Source organism: Rhinopithecus roxellana, chromosome 11, assembly GCF_007565055.1.
Source record: "Rhinopithecus roxellana isolate Shanxi Qingling chromosome 11, ASM756505v1, whole genome shotgun sequence".
Lineage (NCBI taxonomy): Eukaryota > Metazoa > Chordata > Mammalia > Primates > Cercopithecidae > Rhinopithecus > Rhinopithecus roxellana.
Genome location: NC_044559.1, coordinates 46972770 through 46989276, shown reverse-complemented (window position 1 = coordinate 46989276; position 16507 = coordinate 46972770). Strand labels below are relative to the sequence as shown.

Here is a 16507-nt window from a genome sequence, read left to right as displayed (position 1 = left end):
GGTCAGAGGGAGTGGAACTCACCGGAGTTCTCACCTCCTTATCTAACTTGGCCAACAATTCTGTACCAAGAAACACAAAGGTCACAGAAGCAGGTGGCTTCTGAGAGAGGAAAGTGGCTCCCGACTCATCCACCATGGCAGCTGCATAGCCCAATGCCAGGAAGCATAGAAGGAAGTGGAAAAGAAACACAGACAGATGGGAGCTCTAGTGGAAACCAAGGTGGGGCAGACACATTTCATACACATGGTCCTGACAAAAGAAGCACAGAGTCATGATCACCCAGGAATCAAGTCTTAATCGCCTTGATCATGACTTTCATAGTACTTTAGAGCGTTTGAAAATCTGGATGCCTCAGAGCAAACCAGATGGAGCACGGCCTTTGCCATAGACAAAGAGGTCAGCCAAGCACTGTTCATGAAAACTGAAAACTAGAAACCAGCTAAGTGCCCTCAAATGGAAAAATGGTTAAGTAAGTTATCATACAGCCATGAGGCAATGTGTAACCTTTGAAAATGTGTGCTTGAAAAATACTGAAGGACACAGGCAGATACATATATAGAAAAATGCAACACTGTAAAAGCATGTGTGTGTGTGTACACATGAGAATTTATACTATACATATGTTACATTTATATGTGTGTATATATAGGTGTGGGTGTATACTTATATGTGTGCATATATAGCATAATGCTAAATGAGCAAAAAGAGCTCACCATTATAAAAACAAAAATGCTAACAGTGTGATCTCTGGAAGGTAGGGTGATAAATGATTCTTATTTTTCTTAATTAACTTTTTGGCATTTTCTAACCAGATCACATATTACTTTTAAACTGAGGGCAAGGACACAATAAATGGCTGCTTTGTTTAATGCAACTACCAGGACTTGATATCTTTATGAAAATCTGGAACACGCATATAAAGACGAAGGGGCGAAGTCAGGAGCTGCTGTAAGAGAGGCGCCAGACAGGCCCAGAGTTACTCAGTGAAACGTGACTTCCTCACCTGCAAGCAAATCCTGCTTCATCTGATCTTAAATTGTCATCATCCCTAACACATTCAGATCATTTGTTCTGAGGACAATAAAGTTCTATGTGTACAAATTTGTGAGTAGCAGTGTGGATCCCAGATGCTAGCCTGGAAATAAAGAGACAAAAAGCAGCAAAAACTTCTCATAAGGAAGAATTCTGGTAAGATATAAGGCAAGAAAGTACAGTTCATTTCAAGTCAGGAAATTATTTGTAAGGGAATCAAAAAGGTGCCTCTTGGAGGGCAGAACTAACCCACCAGCTGTATTTACCGAGATTACAGAATAGCTAATTTCAACACAGCCCCTCTGAAGAAGGCCAGATGGAAATGGTGCTATGTGATGCTTAGAATGGAAAGAGACGGGGAAGCCTGCTCCCTGGGGACAGTGCCCCAGAAGGAAGACAAACCCTCTGCATCTGTGTGCCAGCCTCAGCTTGGGGGCCCTCAAATTCAATTAATCTTCACCCCAGGCCAATCCGCATGCCGGTCGGGAAAGCTGCCTGAGCGCCAGGGGGCCTGGGGCTCTACACAACAATGGAAGAAATGCAGAAAGCGAACAATAATCTTTTCATAATAAACGAAGCAGGAGACACAGGGGCAGAGTCCTGAGATGGAGAAAGAGCAGTGTTTTTCCAATGCATGTTTACATCCATTAGTGCTCATGAAATAAATTTAGTGCCTGTCAACCAGCAATTTTTTTTTTTTTTAACTGAAATACATTAGTCTAGAATAGACTAAAGGAGACTAGACCAGAAAATGCCAGAGTGCATCACAGGGAATTAGTGTACAACTTCTTCATGAGCATTTTCTAGCTTCATATGCACAACACACACGCACAACACACACGTACAATGCGCGCGCACACACACACACACACACACGTGTACCAAGTAAGCATCAATTTCCCACTGTGGATCATGGTCAAAGTTTCCTTCTACAGAAAATTCTGGAATTCTCAGCCCCAGATGGAACAGACTATGCCGAGGTCCTGCATGGGGTAGTCTTTTCCCAGGGTCATCTCAAGGGAAGGTAGTAGTATTTGTGGACTTGAAAAGATGTCAATGCCTGTAAGAACTGACTGCAAAGCCCCAAACGCCCCAATCCGCACTGCAATCCACAAGTGGCCAAGAAACAGCCACCTGCTGCCAACACAGTGGGGCCATCGCCAAGGTCTCCTCCCACAAGCCTTCGTGATCGGCCCTTTCTAACTCTCCTCCCCTCCCCTTCACACTCACCCAATTCTTGTGGCATTTCACCAGAGTTTTTAAGTTGCTTTATGCACATCCACTTAGATGGAAAGCCCCACCAGGGATAATGTTGGCATCTTTCCAGCCCAAAGCATCCAGCCTGTCCTCCACTGATATGGATGGCAGGCATGGGCCCTGTTTGCAAACACCATGGGATAGACAGAGCTTAGCAACACTGTCTCTAGGAGCCAAATGGGGAAAAGAGTGGTTCTGGAATTGGCCAAACAGGGTTTAAACCAGGGTGTTACCCCATCCCAGCTGCGTGGCCTTGGGTAAGTTAATTAAGGTCTCTAGGCCTCAGTGTCTTCATCAGAAAGCAATCAAACTATCTATTTAACAGGGCAGTTGTAAAGACTAAATCAGTTGAGAAACACAAAGCACGGTGAACAGCAGGTGATCAGTAAGTATCAGCTCCAGTTATTCCGGCACTAGGCACTCATGCTATTTCTATCAACCACTGATGGGGGAGCTAACCCTCAGGAGGCTCCCCACACCCAGATGTTTGGTGTTTCCTGGGGAAGGCACTGGCTCTACTTCAGTCACCAAGAGGGAAAAAGGCTTGGAGAGCCAGGTGGGCTGCCTGTGAAGCCGTCTGGAGGTCACACACTGCAATCTGACCCATTCTCCTGGCAGCTGAAGAACAGCACAGTTTTCTGAGAAACGGCAAGTCATCGCCAGATGGGAGTTTCAGGAAAACACCAAAAGAGATGCCGAGGAAAAAAGGGGCAGGTCCAGCACCAGGGTGCGGGAAATGGTTCCAAGACGTTTCTGCCCTAATTTCAGGAAGAAGAACTGGGGACCTACCAAGCCCAGTGGTTCAAGAAACCACCGCCACAGTAGCACAGGGAAGAGAAGACAGCAGAAGGGAATTCCGAGGCTGTCTGGAGACACCGCAGCTGGGGGCTGCAGGGGCACCCGGGAGGAGCAGCAGCCACAATCACTTGGGGCAGAACAGAGAACAGGACTGGAGGGCAGAGGCAATGGGGCCAAGGACCCTCTTGTCAGGTGGGAGAGAGAGATGCCAAGGGCAAAGAAAAATCCAGAAGGCAGGGATTGAATTTCCAGAACATCTGGGCCTAGTGAAGAGGCAGCTCAAGGTGAAGACAGGAGATCTGAGATGGTGAGGAAACAGCAAGGGGTGGAGCGGGTCTCAGGGAGGGGGAGGGTCAGCACTGCGCAGCAGGTGGGCTTCTCCTCTTCAGAGGGAAACAGAAAGAGGTGATGCCGAGAAACCCCAAGGCTTTTCTTTTTTCTTTTCTATTTTTTTTTTTTTTTTGAGACTGAGTTTTGCTCTTGTTGCCCAGGCTGGAGTGCAATGGCGTGATCTCGGCTCACCGCAACCTCCACCTCCGACCCCAGGTCTTTTCAGTGCGGCAGTCAGAGCGGCATCATTCACTCAAGGTAGGTGGTGTGCGGCCTGGAGCTCGAGGAGCTGCAGAAAGAGCTGCTAAAGGAAAGTCAATATGGAATTTCAAATGAGGTTTTAGTAGAATGGTGGGGTGCTGGGGAAAACAGGATGCTTCTTTGAAAAATTCAAGCTTAATTACCACGGGAAACAGCAATTCCACTTCTGGAGCACTGGCAGCAGCGTCTTCAAGAGGCACCTGTACACCCAAGTTCCCAGCAGCATGAACCACCACCACCATTAGTGGGAACAGGCCGAGCCTCTATCCAGGGACGAGTGCGCAGGCAAAACGTGGACAAGACACACAGCAACATGGCAACCTTAAAAAGGAAGAAGATTCTGACACATGCTACGACCTAGTAGAACCTTGCAGACATTATGCCATGTAAAAGAAGCCAAACACGGCTGGACATAGTGGCTCACGCCTGTAATCCCAGCACTTTGGGAGGCCGAGGTGGGTCGATCACGAGGTCAGGAGATCAAGACCAGCCTGGCCAACGTGGTGAAACCCCGTCTCTACTAAAAATAAAAAAAAATTAGCCAGGGATGGTGGTGGGTCCCCGTAATCTCAGCTGCTGGGAGGCAGGAGAATCACTTGAACCGGGAAGGTGGAAGCTGCTGTGAGCCAAGACTGCACCGTTTCACTCCAGCCTGGGCGACTGAGCCAGTCTCCGTCTCAAAAGAAAACAAACAAACAAAAAAAAGCCAGACACAAAAGGACAAATGCAGTATGAGTCCACTTCCATGAGGTTCCCAGAGCCGTTAAATTCTTAGACCCAGAAAGTAGGACAGTGGCTGCCAGGGGCTGAGGGGAGTTGGTGTTTGACAGGGCTGGAGTTTCATTCAGTTTGGAAAGACGAAAAAATTCTAAAGAAGGATGGTGACGATGGTTGCAGAACAATGTGATTGTACTTAATGCCACTGAACGGGACACTTAGAAATGGGGAATTTCATGTTATTTGGCCATGGCAGTATGTTTTCAAAAAGCATTTGGCTGCAGCCCCGAGGCAGAGGGCCATTAACTGAGGGACAGTGAGGCGGCACTGAAACATCTGGGCATGCAGGCGCCTGGGGAGCGGGGGTAACGAGAGGTGGCCGCTGGGCAGGGGAGTGAAGGGAGGCAGTGTCCACACACTCACCGGAACTTCCTGGACATTTGACTTAACATAAAAACTTGCCCAAGCATCCTCCATTTGTGTTTTCTCACTTAAATGACCTTGGAAAAATTTTGTCAGTAAATCAGTGAAGACAGTCCTGTTGAAAATTCTAGCTGGAGACCATGCTTACCCTGCAATAAATGACATCTCAAATTCCTCCTGCCCTCCCCCTTCACTGACTCGTCAAATCCCGTGGCTCACTCAAATCTGCAAAGTGGATACCAGTGGCGGGTTTGGTACCAAGAAGGGGATGGGGCCCTTCTCTACTAAAAATTCAAAAAAATTAGCCGGGCATGGTGGTGGGTGCCTGTAATCCCAGCTACTGGGAGGATGAGGCAGGAGAATCACTTGAACCGGGAAGGCACCAACCGTTTGGTACCAACATGGGCCACGCTTGGGGAAACAATGTTTAACCTTTAAATGTCACAGTCTGAAAATACACTTTGTTTATGTAAGATGGTTCACAAGGTTATTTCCTTCCATTTAGACACAGCAAAACTGAAAGAGTTAAAACAACACAAAAGCCAGGCTCCCACGATGGGAATCTTTAAATTTCCAACGTCATCGAGAAAGCACCTATTGTGAAATAATATGATAACAAATTAGCAGAAGGGAGGCGACATGTCTAATAAAATGCATCTGTCTTGCAGATGTAAGGTTTGCATCGGTGCACACACGTCACTCAATTTGCTTGTGTCTTATAATAAAACACCCACTGAAGCAAGGTCTTCCCAGTCCCTAGTCACTAAGTAATCTGACTTCAAGGGAGGGAGGCAGACACAAATCAAGCCCAATCAAATTTAATAATGTAAGAATATATTTAGCAATCTAAAATTACTGCTGGGCTCAAAACTTCCTGTAATTTTTATCTATTCTTACACTACGCACGTCTGTTTTTCTAAAATGCCACTGAATTCAGTAGTAAATGTACCATACACATTGCTAATTTTAACCTTGGGACAATAAGACAGCTTTGGGCAATATCAAGTTGCCAAAATAACCTAAAATTTTAATGTATGCACCACATATATTTCTTTCTGTATAAATCACCAATTTTTATAGTAAATTCATGTAAAAAAAAAAAAACAAGAGATCATAGTAAAAAGTCCAAATGGCTCCACCGAACAGCTGCACCACCTCTGAGATGAAAGGTAGGCTCCGACTCGATTCATGTCTGCTTATGCTGGTTTCCTTGGTCACAGCAACCATAAGCCACGTCTCAGCACACATACATCTTTGTTCCAGGGCATACGGCAAAGCTTTAAGGCTGGGAAACGACTTGACCAAAATACTTTTAAGACACTAGCTGTAAGAATGCCTTCTAAAATTATACATTAAACGAACATTAAAAGAGGAAGAACAGAAGTGTCTACCACGATCAGTCAAGTGAAAGATGTAAGTTAATCATTTGGAAGATTCTTGTTCTTTGAAGGAATTAGGGCAGGCAGCAAATTGCAAGTTGCACAGCTCTTTCTGCAATAAGTCAGCCCAGTGAAAACTGCCATCACTAGAATAACCTAGAGTGTGGGGGTCCTGCAGCTGCTCCATGGGCCTCCCAGGCACTTCCACACCAGTGAGCATCCTAAAGAACACTCAGGCCTCATGAGGGGAAGGCATCTTTCTTCCAAAGGACAACACGGTGAGATGAGGGCATCAAAAGAGGGAAGAAGAACAGAAGAACAGGGGCACTGGAAGGCTCGCTCTTGTGCACAGGCAAAGATCCGCTGAAGCATGAGGATTCACCACCATTTCCGGGGCATGGACACCCTGAGAAATTAGGTGTAAAACATGATTCCCATCAATTCCCCCAAATTTAAATAAAGTAAATTCAGGATCGCTCTTACCAAAGAGCAGAGAGAGAAGCAATGAAAATATTTAAAAGCACCTGGGGAGGAGGAAGAAAGGATTTCACTGCACATGGAGCGTGATTATGTTCACTACAAAACAGGCTCCGGGGCCTTTCCCTCTAGTTCAGGCTTGGTAGGGCCCACAGCCCCTTCACTCAGCCACAGGCGAAGCCCTTCATCTACAAGTGCACTTTGATAAAAAGCTACAGCTAGATAAGCAGAATAAAGTCCAGTGTTCTCTAGCAATGTAGAGTGAAGAAGGTCAACAATAATTTAGTGTATATGTTCAAAAAGCTAGTAGAAAGGATTCTGAATGTTCACAGCACAAAGAAATGAAAAACGTTCAAGGTGATGCTATGCTAATTGCCCTAATTTGATCACACCATATACCTGTATTGAAATATCACCATGTATCCCATAAACGTGTAAAATTATTTTGTCAACTACAAATAAAAGAAAAAAAAAGGCCGTGCACAGTGGCTCACGTCTGTAATCCCAGCACTTTGGGAGACCGAGGCAGGTGGATCACCTGAGGTCAGGAGTTGGAGACCAGCCTGAGCAATATGGTGAAACCTTGTCTCTACTAAAAATAAAAAAAAATCAGCTGTGCATGGTGGTACGTGCCTGTACTCCCAGCAATTTGGGAGGCTGAGACAGAAGAATTGTTTGAACCTGGGAGGTGGAAGTTGGAGTGAGCCAAGATCACGCCACTGCACTCCAGCCTGGGCAACAGAGTGGGGCTCCATCTCAAAACAAAAAACAAACAAAGAAAGACAGAAAGACAAGAAAGAAAGACAGAAAGGAAGGAAGGGAGGAAGGGAGGAAGGGAGGAAGGGAGGAAGAGAGAAAGGAAAGAAAGAAAAGAAAAGAAAGGAGGAAGGAAGGAAGGAAGGAAGGAAGGAAGGAAGGAAGGAAGGAAGGAAGGAAGGAAGGAAGGAAGGAAGGAAGGAAGGAAGGAGCACAGCTCTTAAAATCAAATTGAGATCTCTGATATTAACAACTATAGTATTTGGGGCAAGTTTATTAACTGTAATCAAAATACCTACCTCCAAAAATGACAATGAAAGAAGAAAAGAAAGAGAAGTCTGCCTTGGCAGTGGCTGGCACTCACCTTCACCCGGACGGTCTGGTCTGACATGCTGCTCATCATGTCATTGATGGACCTGAAGAGCTGCAGCAAAGATTCCACAAAGTCGGCCTCTCCCTTGTTTTCATACAGTCTGCAAAGAAACACACAAACTGTGGGGGCCTGGCAGAAACACCTCAATATTTTTTGAATCCCTGTCTATAGCCATGAAGGGAATCACTTGGGTGACAAGTTAGAATGAGAGACCACATCCTCAACATTCATGAAGCAAGGAAGGTGACTAGGCAGCGAGACTCATGCAGACCACTCAGCCAAGGTGGCGTGCCTCCACATACAGAGGCTGACTCTTAATGCTACCACTCACTGCCTTTTCATTGTAACATACTACATCTTATAAATCTGAAAACCACAGAAAATATACAGAAAGGGAGGGAGGAAAGGGCCGAGGAAGAGAAGGAGGGAAAGAGGATGGGGAAATTCAGCTTTATTTCTACCCCACAAAAATTAACACTATTAAGATGCTGTTGAGTTTTTCTACCAGTGTTTTTATTTTTATTTATTTATTTTTGTGGCAAAGTCTTGCTCTTGTCACCCAGGCTGGAGTGCGATGGCACAATCTCGGCTCACTGCAATCTTTGCCTCCTGGGTTCAAGCAATTCTCCTGCCTCAACCTCCCAAGTAGGTGGGATTAGAGGTGCCCGCCACCATGCCCAGCTAACTTTTGTATTTTAGTAGGGACAAAGTTTCACCATGTTGGCCAGGCTGGTCTTGAACTCCTGCCCTCAGGTGACCCACTCGCCTCGGTCTCCCAAAGTGCTGGGATTACAGGTGTGAACTCGCCTTGGTCTCCCAAAGTGCTGGGATTACAGTTGTGAGCCGCCAGGCGGCCACTACCAGGGTTTTTAAACCCATTATGTCACAAATCGAAAATCAACACCACACTCAATTTACCAGGATCTTCTAATCCTTTAAAACGATATTCAAGAGTTGCTTTACTTTTTATTTCAGAGGAACAGTGCTATACAAATGTATTCATTTCAACATCAGTGGTAACTGAAAAGTATTCAAGAGGTGGGACATATTCAATAAATAGGTAATAAGGAAGTTGTGCATTGGTTACATGTATGCTAATATATGTTACTAATTGAAAATAAGTCTCATCTGTAAATTATTTATTAGCAGTTACTTCGAGTTGTTGCGTTACTAAAAAGCAACACATTTGCATTTTAAAATACTGTGACTCAGATGTTTTATTAATACAGAGTTTATTAATACTAGTTTGCTGCCTAATTAAAAATATACGATACCTGAAAACTTGTGTACAATGGAAAGTTTTGTAAACTAAGTGATAAGTAATTACCCTAGAGATAGTCTGATATTTAAATGGATTCCACTGTAAAGCAATAAATTCTGTGTAAAATGGGAAATGGCAACCTAGTGGATCTGTTTTGTAAATAAGGGTTTTCAAATGGCATTTGCGTAAGAGATGTACCAAACAATTAAAATGATGTGAGTCATGAACTTCTGCTTGCCGGTGACATGGAGAACACCTGGTAGACCAGTGCAACCCTCGGGGAGGCATCAAGCTGCAATCATGTTTCCCCTCAGGACATCTGTAATTCCTAGAACTGTATGGGGTAGAAGACTAAAAACCAAAATGAAAACCTCTGTTAAGCGAACTGGAATTGGTATCAGTCATCAGAGAGAATGATGAGAGTTTGGAAAAAGCCAGGGAGAGAGTCCCCAGGTAACAGAGCTGACTCTCACATGAAAGGATCCTAGAAAGCCAGAGGCATAGTACATGGAGACAGAGGCATACTAAGGGTACAATGCAGCCTTGAAACTAAGCAGTCTCTGATTAAAATAAGATGGTCAGCCCCACTTTGTCTAGAAGAAGGCAGGATGAATTATCTCTGGAAGAAGATCACATCATCTGAAGTTTCTACAGTTTTACATACAAAAGGTCTTGACTTCAAACAAAAATTATTAACCTTAGCAGAAAACCAGACCACAGTCCAAGTGAAAGAGGAAAAAGAGAGCAGAAACAGTCCCGCAGATAATCTAGATATTACGGTTTCCTAGAACATCAAAACAACTATAATCATCGTATTTGAGAACAGGGAAAATAAGATAAAAATATGACAAATAGAAGGTAAGAGAAAACTTTTAGTAGAGAAATGAATCTATTTAAAAATAATCAAATGGAAATTCTAAAACTACAAAATATAATCTCTAAAATTAAAAATTTATTATATGGATTAACAAAATAGAGAGTAGACACAGCAAGAGACAGAATTAGTAAAATGGAAGACAATCCACAGAAAATAACTAAACAGAAGTACCGAGGAAGAGAATACAGAAAAGAGGGCTAGAGATGTGCAGGCATATGGAGGAGATCTAACATACATGTAATTCAAGTGCCAAGAGAAAAGGAGGAAGATAACAGGACAAAAGTAACATTAGAACAGACAATGGCCACCAATCTTCCAAAACTGATCAAAGATATCAATCAAAAAATTCAAAAATGCAATGCAGGATAAATTAAAAGCAAAAACAATCCTATGCAACCCATAGTAAGACTGTCAATAACCACAGAAAAGGAGACAAACTAAAAGCAGCAAGAAAGAAAACGATACCATTTAAATTCAAAGATGTATCCGTAAGTCTGAAAGCTAATGACTTACTATAAATGAAGAAAATCAAAACAGAATAGAATAACATGTGGAAGAAGAAAAGAGCTTCCAATCTAGAATGCTATAGTGAGTGAAAATATCTTTCAAACACAAAGATGAAATAAATCATTTTCATACCAACAGAGCCCCATAGCTGGGCAATACTAAAAGAAATAATACAAGGGAGTTACAGAAAGAAAAGGATCCCAAAGGAAAAGCGAAATTGAAGGATGAAAAACGATTACAAACATAAAACACATCAAATGAATACTAACTGTATAAAATAACAGTAATGTCTTACGAAATATAAAATATGTAGAATTGAAATACAGTAATAATATAAACAGAAGAGAAGAAAATGGCAATTCTAGTGTGCTATTTTTCTGGCCATATCTAGCATTATCAGTGGATTGGTAAGAGTAATCATTTGAAATACTCTAAAACAAGTCCAACATGCATGTTACCATCTCTAGGATAATTGTTAAAAATAATAGTAAAAGAATATTCAAATAATATGTTAAGAAATCAGAAAATGGGATGATTTAAAAAAGTGTAACTGGTATAAAAGAAGGCAAAAAAGGAGTAAAAGGGGAAAATAACACAGATGGGGAAGGGAAAATTAATGTAAAAATAATATATATAAATCTAATATATTACTTAATTATACTACATATCAATGGATGAAATGCTCCATTAAGAAGACTGTCAGACTGGATTAAAGAAAATACAACTATATGTTGCTAATAAGCAGCATATCATAAGTATAAAGACACAGAAAGCACCAAAATAAAAGAATGGAAATAGGTATTCCATGCAAATACTAGCCAAAAGATTAAGAGAAACTTTTCATATTGATTAAAGAATAAATCCACAAGAAAGACATCACAATTTTAAATCTGTATGCCCCCAATAACACAGCTTCAAAATCTATAAAGCATGATTAATGCATCTTTAATATTTTTAAAATTCTACAGAACCTCTCACGAATAAAAATGTAGAACAGTTTATCTTATACCAACCAACATGTTTAGAACATAGCATTTTGCAGTGATCCTTTTGAAGCATCTTTCTGTAACAAAAGATCACTGTGAAAGTCTCTAGAATCTTCCCTTTTCATTTTCCCAGATAAACCAGGGAGAGCCACTTTTTTGATCTACCCTAAGGTGGATAAAAAACTGAGAAAAAACAACTCAGAAACATATCAATAAACAGATGAATAAGATCTGCTCATTCCTTGCTCTACTTAAATAAGTATTCATTAACAAGGAATGACAGGATCTTTGTCTATTAACTACATTCTATTTTGTGACCCAGGGAATGAGAGCAAAAAGGTCTGTACAACTTATTCATGATCAATAACTAATTATTTATAAAGCTAACACCAGATGACAGGCAAAAACTCTACAAAGTGCAGGAAACCCAGAAGAGGAGGCAGGCAATAACTAGATTTAGTAATTTGATTCTGAAGGTCTGATGCAGGATATCTGTTTTCTGGCTTTCTAGTTAATGCGATCCGCCCACACAGAAAACACAGACAAACAAACACCAGTGGAGAAGTGGCCCCGGCTGTCTGGAATCTTTCAGTGGGTTCCCCAGGAATCAAATGTCTTTGGGCCATAGCTTTTAAACTGTTGTTCTCAATTCAAAACCAAATGAGCTTTCCAAACAAAACAAAAAATATGAGACTGCATAGCAAGAAAGATAGTAAGTTAACCATATAAGCTTCAGTATCTTCATCTCCAAAGTTTCACCTCTTTGTTCTTTGGAAGAATAATTACGGTCAATTATCCTGGAATTTAACAAAGCTACTGCATTATGGGAAAACACAGCAGACCATTTTGAAAGCAAAAGAAAAATAAGATCTCAAAAGTTTATCCCAACTGCAAAAAGGAAAACACATTCATGAATTCCAGCTGTGAGCACAATTGTTTTTCTCTCAAGGTAATAATACACATGCTGGAGGTAGGAAGATGAGAGTCCTCGTTTGTTTTCCTCCCCACCTCTGACAGCACCACACAGGAGACACGCTTGGAGATTGTCACGGATCAAACATCCTAGACATCTGCGTGGGACGTGGGGCTCTTTTTCCTTTAAGTAGCCTATACAGGCTAGGAAAACGATTTCATCTACAATTCAGACCTGTGATAGCACAGATGAAGTAACAACTGACATGCTGTGGTGGGATGATGGGGAGCTGGGGTGAGGAGGACAGAAGGGGAGGGATTACTAGAAGACTTCTGCCTTACCATCCAATATTCTAAGGGCACGAGTTTTTTCCTCTCCTAAAATCTATGAAATATCTTCTCAGCCATTTCAGAATACAGATTTAAATTTAAGTATTTGTTGTCTCTGCACAATGCAGCTAGGTGCTCTACGTCTCAAAGAACGTTATGTCCTTCTCTCCCCTCCGGAATCAGGGTAGGCAGCCAGGACCCACATTAAGGAAACGTTCAGAGAAAAACTAATAAAGTCAAACTATGAACGTCTGGGATACACTTGGGGCTCAAATGCTCATTACGTATTCATGGAAGGAAGGAAGGGACAAAGGAGAGAAAAAAGGAGGGATAGAGAGAGGAAAGAACAAAAAAAGGAGAGCAGGAAGAAGCTAGGGAAGAAGGGAGGAAAAGGGAGGGAGAGAAGGAACACGAGTATCAACATCCCCAGGATCAGTGGGGTACAGGGGCTCACGCCTGGAATCCCAGCACTCTGGGAGGCCACAGCAGGAGGATCGCTTCAGGCCAGGAGTTTGAGACCAGCCTGTGCACACAGTGAGACCATGTCCTACAAAAAATTAGCCAGGTATGCTGGCACCTGCCTATAGTCCTGATTACTTGGGAGACTAAGGCAGGAGGATGGCTTGAGTCCAGGGGTTTGAGGCTGCAGTGACCTATGACTGCATCACAGTACTCCACCCTGAGTGACAGGGGGAGGTCCTGTCTCAAATCACCATCATCATCATGACCAGGAGCAGTAGCAGCATCGTCAGGATCTCCAGAATCACTGCAGTACTTGGTCAGCTCAAGTCAGGAATGCCCAGACAATGGCTTCAGAGGCTTAGGGCACCTCACTGAGTTGTAACAATTGCTACGACTTGTCTTGTGACCACTTTGTGTCCTCGACAGTCTCAACTCTTCTAACAAACAAGTTACCCCAGCAAAGAAACTCCGTTTGTGGACCATGCCTGGCTCCTGCTGGGTCCACACCAGGACAAAGGCAGGCAGAGGGATCACGGTCTGTGCCATGCTGCTGAGCACCAGAATGCAGGCATTCAGAGGACTTTAGCACTGAACACTTCCTGTCCCAAACACAAGGGGCAGCTGAGTACTTCAGTCAGTTTCTATGTAGCCCAGTAGGACTAAACCATGCCAGTGGATCACTTAGGGCCTAAAGAGATACTTAAAGCCAAAGAGATACTATTGACAGAAGTCTCAGAGATTGACTCCCAAACTAGTGGAGAAGAAAGGCTCTGCAAAGCCTAGTTAAGTAAGATTTAGTAACCCAGAATGAGTTAGGGAAGCTCTCAGAGAATAGACCTTCTGGGTTGAAGGTATGAAGAAGAGAATGTTAACTGCCCATCCATCATCTATTTCTCCCTAACTCCTTTACTAAAATCACTCTGGTTTTGCAGAAAGCATCAATCAGTCCATCTAAAAATCATTTCCAGCTTCCTTGCGGGTAGGGTGGTCATGTGACATGGTTCTGGCCAATAAGATGAAAGCACAACATACTTTCTAGGGATGGGGGAAGCTCTTTCGAAGGAGAATAGTTGGCACAGCCTGTCTCCCCTGTGCCTTCCCCTCTCCTCCACCTGGAACGCAGAGCTGATGCTGGGACGGACAGGAGCCATCTTAGGATTAGGAGATAAAGAGACCCCACTAAGGATGGTGGGGCAGAGAGATCAAAGGAGCCAAGGACATCAGGACACTGAGTCCTCGTGCAAGTGCATGAACTCGGAACACTTCCTCCAGGCTGCACGTTATGTGACTAAAAAAAAAAGTGAACCTCATATGGTTAAGTCACGTAAATGAGGTTTTTCTATTACATGCAGCCAATCATACTCCTAAGCACTATTAGACATCAAACCAAAAAACATTATGGACCATGAATCTAAGATTTTGTGCCATTTGTAGTTTGAAATTGAAGGAGATTAAAGAAAGAGGCAGAGAAATAATTTGCTACTGGTCAACCTGGGTAACTCAATCTTTTCTAAAGCAGCATTACAGCATTTATTGCGATAGTAGAAACACCATGATTATCAATGCACGATCGTTTGAATTACAAACCTCTGAATGAAAGGGAAAGTCAGCAGTGTTATCTGGTGAGAATATGCAGATCATCAAATGCCTGAGTCAATGTCATACTGATCACAAACTGCATAAGATTAACATTTTTCAAACAAAACACGACAAAATCTGTAACATCTTCTTTCAAGTTCATCCTCCCATCCTAGTACTGATTTGGGTTTAGTGTCATCAGAGATTTAAAATCAGTGGGGAAAACATAAGAGCGAGGCAGAGGGGGCCAGGAAGTTCGTTTTCGTAGAATTAACTTTACTGAAATAGAATTAACTGTACTGAAACAGAATTAAAATACAAGAAAACATAACCAGCTTACCATGCTGTGTTTCACCCTGACAATGAGCAAAGAAACGACAACTTAGACCCTTGAGGGAAAGCTTCAATCCACACCAAAGGTCATGCATATCCATAACAAGCAAAATAAAAGGGTGTACCTTTAATATCTAAGTCAAGGATAAAACCATGATGCCCTCAAACATGCCATCTTTGTACGCAAAAATGGCAGCACAAGGATTGTGGTTTTAACCATGGGCACCCCAGAGTGCACACAAACACACTCCAGTCCCACATCACTGGTGGTTACCACCCTGTTTATGACTTCAATAGGTCAACACACAGTCAATCACTTGTTGCTCTGTCCTTATTTCTAACATGGTAGACAAATGGTTAGATTGTGAATTCTTTCCCCTTCTCCTGGGTCCTTCTGGACACGACTGCTTCAGACAAATGAAAACGCAATGAGGAGGAAACGGGAAGGCACTGATGTGGGCCCACACTTACAATCCCTGATTTTCACTAATAGGTTACAAGGGCACCACGCTTTTCAAAGGCAAATGTATTTGCTAATTCAGAGGGACACAGGTTAATGACCCCCATCTGTGTGTGGAACTCACAACAAGAACAATAACAACGTAGGACCACCAACATCCATCGACCTCACTCATGGCAGGTCACCCACAAAATAGCCATCCCCCAAAAAACCAAGCAGAGGGAGTGAAATTGCACACCATACCCTCAATACACTTGCTTTTCACATCCTTTGAAACATACAGTGAAGAGGCGTGGGCCAACTTAGAAAGTCCTCATTTTAGCACAGCTCTTAACCTGCATCTGTATCTATACAATATTAAGGCTCTCTATAAAATAATCAAGTCACAAATATCCCAATTTATTTTATTGAGGTAAAATATACATAGATATAATTCACCATCTTTACCATTTTTAAGTATACAGTTCAATGGTAATAAATACATTTATATTCTTCTTGTTCCCCTTTAACCCTTCGATTTACTGTAAAGCTCAAAAATCACTCATAAGTACACCCACACAGTGTATCGAAAAATGTCACTAGGCTACGGCACTTGAGTATCCTTCCTCATGGAAATACCCTGTGTGGGAAGACTTCTCCCGAAATGAAACATCACTCTACTGAGGAAAAGAGGAGAAGGAAATCCCAGAGTCTATCCAAGTGAGGCAATTTCACTTGGTTTTGCCTTTTCATTGTTGTTTTGTTTTTATTTATTTATTTTGTTTTTGAAACAGAGTCTCGCTCTGCCGCCCAGGCTGGAGTGCAGTGATGCGATCTCGGCTCACCACAAGCTCCACCTCCCGGGTTCACACCATTCTCCTGCCTCAGCCTCCCGAGTAGCTGGGACTACAGGCGCCCGCCACCAGGCCCCGCTAATTTTTTTATATTTTTTAGTAGAGACGGGGTTTCACCATGTTGGCCAGGATGGTCTCGATCTCCTGACCTCGTGATCCGCCCA

General features: G+C 42.8%; 1 protein-coding gene across 3 annotated transcripts in view; it reads right to left on the bottom strand.

Annotated features, from left to right (window-relative positions):
- Positions 1-16507, bottom strand: part of DOCK1 (dedicator of cytokinesis 1) — a 548347-nt gene that overhangs the window by 387252 nt on the left and 144588 nt on the right. For all 3 annotated transcript variants that reach the window (XM_030941069.1, XM_030941070.1, XM_030941071.1), the window contains exon 23: positions 7796-7904. In XM_030941069.1, coding sequence (XP_030796929.1) covers positions 7796-7904 — 109 coding nt within the window. The remainder of the gene's footprint in view (positions 1-7795; positions 7905-16507) is intronic.